Raw genomic sequence first — 9638 nt, 5'->3', positions numbered from 1 at the left:
CAGCAACCACTTTTCGCTCCACAGAAAAGAAATTACAGCAGGTATATACCAGAAAATATTTTTTGAAATCCACTAGCTCTCCAGTCAGGGCGGCATCCACCTCCCTGAGACTCAAAAAGCAGCTGCAAGCTGCCCAGTGCGCGCTTAAAGCACCCTCCACCTACCCCCTTCCCCATCCTATTCGCCCTCTGTGTCCTTACCCGAGGACATGATAGAGGACGATGCCGCGGATGACGAATTTACAAAGGTGACAGGATATCGAATAGAGTACGCCTTAGAAAGCCACACTAAACCTTACATCATGGCTTCTTGTCTCCAATGGAACCTTAACGGTTTCCGCACGCATCTCGAGAAACTGCATATTTTTGATCCTAGCTAACATAGCCATAATTTATGTTTTAATTGGTTTCACCTTTTTTCGTCACTTATACAATTGATTAAGTTAAGGTTTAATTCAATAGGCCTAATACTACGACGCCAGGGGTCCTGGGATCGAATCTTGGGATGGACATGGATGTTTGTGAGTGTCAGTTTATCAATTTCATCACATCATCACAAATTGCCATATTCGCAAATTAGCTAAAAGCTGCACAAGAAGCGATGTAAAATAAAGCAAATCAAGTAGGCCTATTGAAGTTAGTATTAGTCAAGAAAAATTAATTTGCTTATGCTTGGTTATGTTTAGTTTACAGATGAAATTTTACAGGCAATTCTAAATGACATACATGGGCGTCCGGAAGGGGGAAAGGAGGGGGCGTGCCCCCCGTAGAAAATTAAAGTCAACCAAAAATTATGTATTTCATACTTATAATTTTATTTTATCCACAATAATATGTGTTAATTATTGCATGAACATCATACATTCAAATTTAATCAATGTTTTTTTTAGGGAACAACACTATTTTTGGATAGAATGTGCCTTTTTTGCCCCCTTGGAAAAAAAATATCTTCCTTGCCCCTCCCTGGAAAGAATCCTGCGGACGTCCATGATGACATACTTATTTTACTATTTTCATTGTATTATTATCTTTTGCAAATAATAATTTCGCAGGCAACAGTTTCTTAGCTATTTTTCCATTGTATCGAACTTATTAAAACAGATAATGTAACTTTCCACCATTATTCACGTTTTTTACACTATTTACAGGTACTTTAAAATTAGTATTTCACACCGGCAAACTTTGGATTAAGGAAGAAAAAACTTGTCCGAATTGCTAATACAGTAAGAAGGTCTTCAACTAACATGAAGATCACTTGAAAAATCAAGAATCGATATATTTTAATGTGTGATCTCAAATTTTAGTTGGTTAATAAATATAAAGCTAGCCTCGGAAAATTGCAACACGCCATGGATATATGCCCCACACACGTTCACGATCTCAGCTATTTATGGAAGTGACGTGATCAACACTATGCTCCATCCCCACAGGTACCCAATTTATTGGAGACCGGGTGAACTACAGAGCCGTTGTCTGCAGGGACATTGATCGAAAAATTTACACCTGAAATCATCCACTCCTAGAATGGAACCGTGGTCTCGACTGATTTACTTATTTTACTTCACTTTTCTGCAACTTTGGCTAATCGGGAAGATGATGATGAGTGATGATCATGATTAAATTTTTAAAGGAATAATCACAAAGAACACCCACGGCCAGGCCGGGATGCGAACCAGTAACTTCAAATTGTGATGCCTCACAATTTATTTCCACTTGTTTAATTTTGGTATAAGTCCTGATTCGGACGCCATTTCGGTATATATGACATAGCACGAGAGGAAGTCGCCCGGACGCTTTTCTTGCCAGCGCCTGTTTTACTGAGTAGCGCAGTTATCACTCTTACCTCTTCTGTTCGTACATATCTAACACGAATTGCGACGACGTTATACTTCCGAGATCTTCACATTGTATTAAAGAAAAGCACCACACAATAACACAACCTAGAGAAGATAACCGCAAACTCACGTTATGAAATCTTAAATAAACTGAATTCGTAATATTCAATTATTCCACGTGGACTTGATAAGGGAAGACTAAAATTGGTAAATGCTGTAAGTGCCAAAGCAATTCAAACACTGTTTTCCACGTTAAACTGTGCAATGTGCTATGTTTTATAATGTGGTTAACGTGAAAGTTGCTGGTAGCCCTCTAAGTAGTTCAAAGGGCGTGTAAAGAGGTCACTAGTGTGCACGTTCTTACGGGCTGATGTGCGGAACGATGCGATTTCCCAACACTTTCGCTTTTGGCACTTACAACGTTTAACACTTCTAGCCCTGAAGTACAGCCAGTTTCTAAAACGGACGCGATAGATGGGAAAGGTTTGAGGGGAGGATTTACTGGGCTAAACGTTATCAGAGGGAACTGATCATTCGGAACTTTCTTTGAAATAAAGTGGCGTTCGAATCAGGAGTTGAACTTTTCTTCTAGATTTCAGAATGCAGAAATAAGTCAACAATTACCTTTAGTTTGTTGAGTGTTAAGAAAGAGTTACTGAAGAAGAAAATGAAAACTTCAGCTTCAGTTGAATATACCCTGCCTGACACTCTGCAAATTCGGTCCTTAAAATTTGGGGAGAATGTCCTCGTTTTTCAACCACTACTTCAACATCATTTCCATGTTCTGCCCTTGCACCACTCTGCGTTTCAACTCCCTTTCGCATTTTGCCCTTGCACCACTCTGCGTTTCAACTCCCTTCCAACATGTTGCCCTTTCACCACCACCCTGCGTTTCAACTCCCTTTCCACATCTTGCCCTTGATAGGTGCCATCACTCTCCCTTCATTTCCTTTCCTCCAATTCCAGGGGAGTCCTTTCAGGGCTGCCAATATTCCTATCAGCACATATCAACAGGTGAATGACTATGAAGAGCGACGCATAGCGTTACGCAAAATTGGGAAGGAAAACATAACAACTGATGAGGGAAAGCGCTCAAAATCAAAATAAAACAAATACCATCGTTTTAAAATCATCATAGCTTAGTTGCATGGCTGGATAGAGACCTGCGCTCGATCGCCAGCTTTAAACTTTGAAGGAGACGAAGAAAGTGAGCGGAAACATCCATCGCGACACTTTAGGCTGCTCTCATACTAAACTAGGCTTCGTGGCGTTTCCTCTCTCGAACCTTTAGGCCACCCTCCGTCGTCAGCGTCCTCGAGGATAAATCAAATTCGAAAAACTATACAATTGCAGCTATTACATTAAAAAAAATCACGGGTATAGTAGTAGAAATACATGGGATATGAAGCTTCAACTGTTATGTACTAAATCATTTGACAGGCTTTGGAAAAGGGAGACTTTATAAATGAATAACATATGTTTCTGAAGAAAGGTCTGCGTCTTCAGTACGCTTCTTTATGGGCAAATTATTTTCCTGAAGATGGTTTATTTTCAAGATACTTTTATAAATTTACATCTTACAGATCTCCATAAATAAAGGACAGAACAGATTTCCTCCTTATAATTAAATCTAGGCGACTTTTACAGTTTATTTACATAATATGGATCAAGCTGTCATATCAGTTATATAAAGACGACCAGGCGCTTGCTTGGAACTTTAAGAACGCTCCTTGACATAATGAAGCATAACTTTGACATGACTGGTGAAGGATTTAAGTATTGACACCGATTTTAATATAAATTGGACATTATGGTCTGGCTTGAAGATATATGCAGAAATACAAACTGCTATAATTCGAAAAATATTAGAGACATCGACTTGATATTGGGTATGGCAACATGTTAGCATGTTCACAGGGCGAAACCTAACCATGACAGATATCAAAAATGAAAAACCTGATCAATAAATAATAATCATGATAATAATTATATCTGAACTTATTATTCCGTATGATGGCATGTTAGCATGCCCAAAGGGCGAACCTACTCATACAGCAGAATAACATTAAGTCCTGTTGCTTTATGCAAATATCAATTATCAATGAATTATCACAAAGGTTGAAAGAAATCGTAAATTAACTTATTCCCACGCATGGTGACGTGTTAGCATGTCCACAGGGCGAACCTACCCATACGACAGAATAACTATGTCTCTAAGCTAATTTGGGAACGAAGACTGAGTTCTTGAACCCTCCCATAAAGGGAGCTGAGTATTTAAGATGTTAATCCATCGGAGTTGGTGATGAAAAATGCCCCCGAATTAGGTTCCGAAGCTGTATTTATACCCCCGCATGTCAAGATGAGCGCCTCCCGTGACACAAAAGATAAACATAGCTACAGCTGTGATATGCAGAACTAATTTGTGTATAATGGCAATATTCTAAAGATTAAACAGTATGTTGCAAATGGTTAATTTTTCTATGTCTAAAACAACAATTATGATCCTTGAAGTTACTATAATATTCTCTACTACAAAGTTGTCACATTCTTAAAACTTATTTCCAATGTCCATAAGGGTTATATTACTAATAACTCCAACTGAAATTTAGCTCTTTTGGCTTTCATTATATTTTGATTCTAAAACTGAGAACACATATTTTTGACTAATTGTCAACAATGGAAGATTTTGCTTTCAAGAAGCTTGCAAATAACAAACACGAAACTTCTCGAATGACAGAATTATGTCATTAGGTCAACTATTAAATATCTTATCTTTCATAACGTTTTATAGTGAATATATAAAGCAAAATAATTAAGAATAATATTAAACATGACCGAATCTTTGATATGGTTCGGGAGGATCATATCACCCTTGCGCCACTCTGAGTTTCAACTCCCTTTCCAAATGTTTCCCTTGCATCCCGCTTCGGTTCAACATTCACTAACGTTTCTATTTTATTCTTTGGTACTATTAATTTCTAAGCATACCTAAATTTTATTCTTGTTTATTTTTAAAGGGAAGCAGAGTTTCCATGAGCATTCTTCTACCCCACAAGAAAAACGGCTTGGCAGCAATAGAAAATGCCTTAACTGTGGAGTTCATAATGGGGTTGAAGAAGAAATTGAGACCTAAAACTGTAGAGATCAAAATACCGAAGTTTACCATTGACCAAACAATAAAACTGCCATCAATTCTTTCGGAGGTGAGTACTGTATAAAGTTTTAAATTATGTGTTGGTTTTAAAATGAGTTTCTCCTATTTAAAGTAGTTTTGTTTTATATCAATCATTTTACCATTGATACCACTTACGAAAATTAATGAGTCAATACTAACAGCAACATTAGGGATTTGGTCTCTCTCATTAGAAGGAATGAGAGAAAATGAACACGAGTGCGGAAAGAAATAATTTCGTTTGTTACTATCAACAATTTATATGGGACATTCGATTGTCACGAGTGGGACACACGGATTACGTTTTTTACATTAAAGTAACTATTCTACTGAAGCAACATTTTTCTTACAGTTTCTGTACAATGAAATATGAATCTCACCACTGTTGATCAAACAGAACTACCCTTAAAATACTTTCCAAGATTTGTAGCTATAAGGAAACAATTTTGTGCCACTTTTGGGACAGACGAGACACTTCCTCTTCACTTAATCCGAAATTTATTTTAATTTCTGGGAATTGTCAAATGATAAAAAATAAATTGACCTTTGAATATTCTTGTGGAGTTGAGGGGGAAATGTAACAGTTAACGGAGAAGTTAACTGTTTCTTGATGTCACGTGTGAAACGCAATACAAAACACAAGTAAATCAAAAAGTTTAATAAACGAATATTATGTAAAGAACTTCTACTTTCTAACATAATTATGTATAATACTTGACTGCTTATCCAACAGACAATTTTAGATTGTTGACTCAAGATATAATAAAGTTAAAGCATTTCATTAAATTTTAAAAATTGAGGTTCACATGGAATTCCCCATGCACATAAATATTTTAGATTTACAAATGAATCTGCATTTTTGTTTTAAATACATTTGATGCACAGAGAAGCTAATCGCGACCTATACTTTAAAGATAAATATGAACCACTAAGTGCTGCAGTGAGTACAGAACCCGATTTATCTTGATTACATGAAGGCAGCATTACCACTACGCCATCCAAGAGGCTTGCCTGCAAATTGTAACATGCCTTGGGGGTATATGGAAGATGTAAAGACAAGGAACGACTCAATCACAATATCGGCCATGTGCGAAAAGTCGTGCGATCAGTGAAACATTCAGACACACACACACACACACAACATACACAATATAATGACCGGACACCCGTAGGAATGCGCTTATCTGATTTTTTTCTAGTGTCAGTACGGGGTATCTCCGCCATTCGCCACTATATCAGTCTCTACCCTTTGAGGAAGACTTTCCACCAGGTGGCGGAAAATGTCGACCAGTGGTAGCTTCCATTCCTCTAGCAAGACGGCGATCAGCTCGCTGGTGGTGTTTGGTTGGTTTGGCCTGGATGGCAACCAGCATTTAAATCATTCGACAAATTTTCAATGGGGTTGAGATCAGGTCTCTGAGGTCCCTTCACTCCGCAATGTCGTCAAACCACTCGCTTATGGCACTTGCACTATGGACGGCAGCGTTGTCTCGCTGAAAATGTAACGAGCCTCTTGTGAACTGTTGCTACAAGGTGGCTAACACAGGGTTGTCTAATATTAAACGATAAGCATTGGCATTAAAAATCCAGGCACCAAAACTAGGGTATGGATATTTGTGAGTGTTCATTCATCAATTTCACCACATCGTCACTCATCCCCATCTCCTCAAATTAGCCAAAAGTGACACAGAAAGCGAAGTAAAATAAAGCAAATCATTTAATCAATCACATACTACACTTGCAAAGAAAATATTTTCCCAACACACATAAAAACGAAAGGACACACTTCTGATCTGCTTCATACCTACGTTCTAAACTATAATGGAACTTATTTCTTGCATGTTTCAGCTGGGAATAAAACTTATATTTAGCGACCATGCGGAATTGGATGGGATAAGCAAAGACAACCATATACATGTAGACAGTTTCATGCAAAAAGCTTACATAGAGGTTAATGAGAAAGGTAGTGAGGCGTCGGCTCTCGCAGTTGGTAAGATTGTCCCGTAATTTTTATCATTATGTACAGCGTGTTTCAAAATGATTTGAACGATATTAACATGTTCCATAAGAAATATAGCATAATCACTGATGCAAATATATTCGAACACATCCTCAAGTTTCTTTCTTTAACGGTCAAAGTAGTTCTAAATTCTGCCGACAGGTGCCAGGCTGACCAGTTGTAAAATGGCTCATACCAGTGCTGAGGACAAAGCATTTTGCAACTTACAATTTCACGAGAGTACGTCAGTCGTGGGTGTGCAACGATAGTTTCCAATATGACTTCATAAAGATCCACCAGCAAAGAACTCTATCGCATCAGCACTGCGGTGCAAACCATTGATGAGAACATGCTGAAACACGATGAAACGTGTCTGGATGGAGCTAGATTACCATATTGGCGTGTGCAGAGTAACGAAAGATGTTTACATTGAGTATTTGTGAGTTAACTTCGCGATAAACATTGGCACTTAAACTTGGACAGTTACATTACACATGTGTGAAATTGTAGCTTATATTGACAATTTATGAACGAAGTATAACGAATTTAAATCATCTAAATAATTATGAAACACGGTGTATTTATTGTGTATATGCTTACCCAGCAACAAATTAAAATACAACTAATTGTTCTATAGTGATTGTTGTTGAGGATATGGAGGTCATGCACAACTCCATCATTACTTCCAATCTATACCGAAACAAGTAATGCGAGTTGAAACCATGCAATTTGTAGTATATTTATGTTAGAAGTGGTTGTTGGTTATTACATATGTTTAATGCATATATGCTTCTGTGCTGATACGATGTCTCCGACCCTCTTAAAGTTGCCGTAGGATTAGACGAGGCAGTGGAGACAGCGGTAAAAAAGGCTCGTTCATTATTACAATGATCTCAATTAAAAAGTAATTTTTGAGGAAAGTGTTATTTTTTACATTTGGATTACGTCACCATATCGCGTCATCATATTATTTTACAAAAATGTTCATATTTGTATGTCTTCACAAACATAACTTTTATATTCCAGAAGTGTTCCCATTGTTAAATACAGGGTGTTTAAAAATGACGCAACCGAGAGTTTGACTGAACTTAACTTTTGCACTATGGTTTATAGAGACATGAATCTTACACTGGGTTTTAACTTTGTATCTGTGGATAGGTATGTTTTAAACATTAAACACGAAAACCATCCTCTACTTACACGCTCAGTGTACGGGAACAGTTACTAATGTGTAAAATAGTTATTGTACCTGGCACAAATTTTATATGCGTTTCGATGGTTTCTGTAGGTATTTCTCGAATTGATGGAAGGACTATAAATATTCAACCATTTTCTGCATTTTAGACAAATATTTATGTTTTTATTATAACATGTTCATAAAAAGTAGTTTTTTGTTTAAATTTCGATGTGTATTGGTAACATTTATCATGTCAGAGGGTAGTACCAGGTGTGATCGACATCATGATGTTATTCATTCAATGTCTAGATATAAAGAGGAGATGACAGTTGTTTCAGCAAAGGAGAAGTAGGTTAGGGAAATGATATTTTCTAATTTATAATTTTTTGTTCAGAGGTGACGAGTATTAATATAAATATTAATATAATTCAAAAGTTTAAAAAAATGTCATAAACTTCTGTAATAGAATGAGGTAGTAAGGGTTAAATCTTATTTGTGAAATGTAATATATTATTTCCTCTTTTCAGCGTCAACACATGGAAGATCGATATTTGAAGCGAAACCAAAATTCATAGCCGACCACCCGTTCATAATTATAATTCAGCATAGAGTTTCAGGAAGTGTGCTTTTTATAGGAGCCCTAAAGGAACCAGATTCTCAAAGCTATAATTATTCATGATTGGGTCAATATGTCACAAGAAATAATGATTGTAAACGTTAACTAGCTGTTAATTGATTTTGCCGTACTATGAGTACGAATTCTATGAGACAGGTATCATGCACCTCGTGTAGCTCTGGGATAAATGGCTGAACCGGGGAGGGACTATGTTGAGATGTAGTGTATGAAGAGTCCTTTCACGTGGGTCCGTTTGTATTCGTCTAATAAGTACCTACTGGAATTTGTAGGCTTTGTATTATTTTTTCCGATCATTCCTAGTAGTAGCTTTTTATATACATGTATAAAAGACATTGTACATCCATACCCTTTATCCTCTAGTGTGATATGAACGACTCCCAAGGTTAAAATATAGAAGAAATAATTCGTCGTGTATTATTGTATGTGCGAACGTTTACACTAAATGACGATAACTAATTAAATATTTTTAGAAACATTTTGAGCGTGATTTTCTAATATTGTTAGAATACACTGGTCGACATTTGAGAAAAACAATAGGATGTTTTCAAATCAATGAGTGTGTCTGGAAGTATTGTGAATGCTGATCACGGAAAAAAAACATCCGTTGTTTCCCATCACGTCAGAATTTTACACAATTCCTTTTCTCGGAAAAGAATTATTGCCCTTTCTCATTAATTATCTTTAAATGATCATGACACATGAGACTTCGTTTGAGTTTTTGTTTTAAGTTCACTTCACGCACAGAAAGGCTAATCGGGGGAATGGACCTACATTTTAAAGTGGGTTCCGAACCACTCCACCGGGTATGAACCCTTTGAT

The 9638-nt window shown here is 36.9% G+C and overlaps 1 protein-coding gene across 1 annotated transcript; it reads left to right on the top strand.

The window, feature by feature from the left end:
• The first annotated feature begins 208 nt into the window (after window positions 1-208).
• LOC145979971 (iripin-1-like) lies at window positions 209-8861 on the top strand. Its single transcript, XM_083112909.1, has 4 exons — window positions 209-247; window positions 4852-5037; window positions 6855-6996; window positions 8710-8861. The coding sequence occupies exons 1-4, from the start codon at window positions 209-211 to the stop codon at window positions 8859-8861; spliced, it is 519 nt and encodes a 172-aa protein (XP_082969035.1).
• The last annotated feature ends 777 nt before the right edge of the window (window positions 8862-9638 follow it).

This window comes from Lepisma saccharinum, chromosome 27 (assembly GCF_977018435.1).
Source record: "Lepisma saccharinum chromosome 27, izLepSacc3.1, whole genome shotgun sequence".
NCBI classification, from domain to species: domain Eukaryota; kingdom Metazoa; phylum Arthropoda; class Insecta; order Zygentoma; family Lepismatidae; genus Lepisma; species Lepisma saccharinum.
This window is presented reverse-complemented; position numbering and strand designations above follow the sequence as displayed.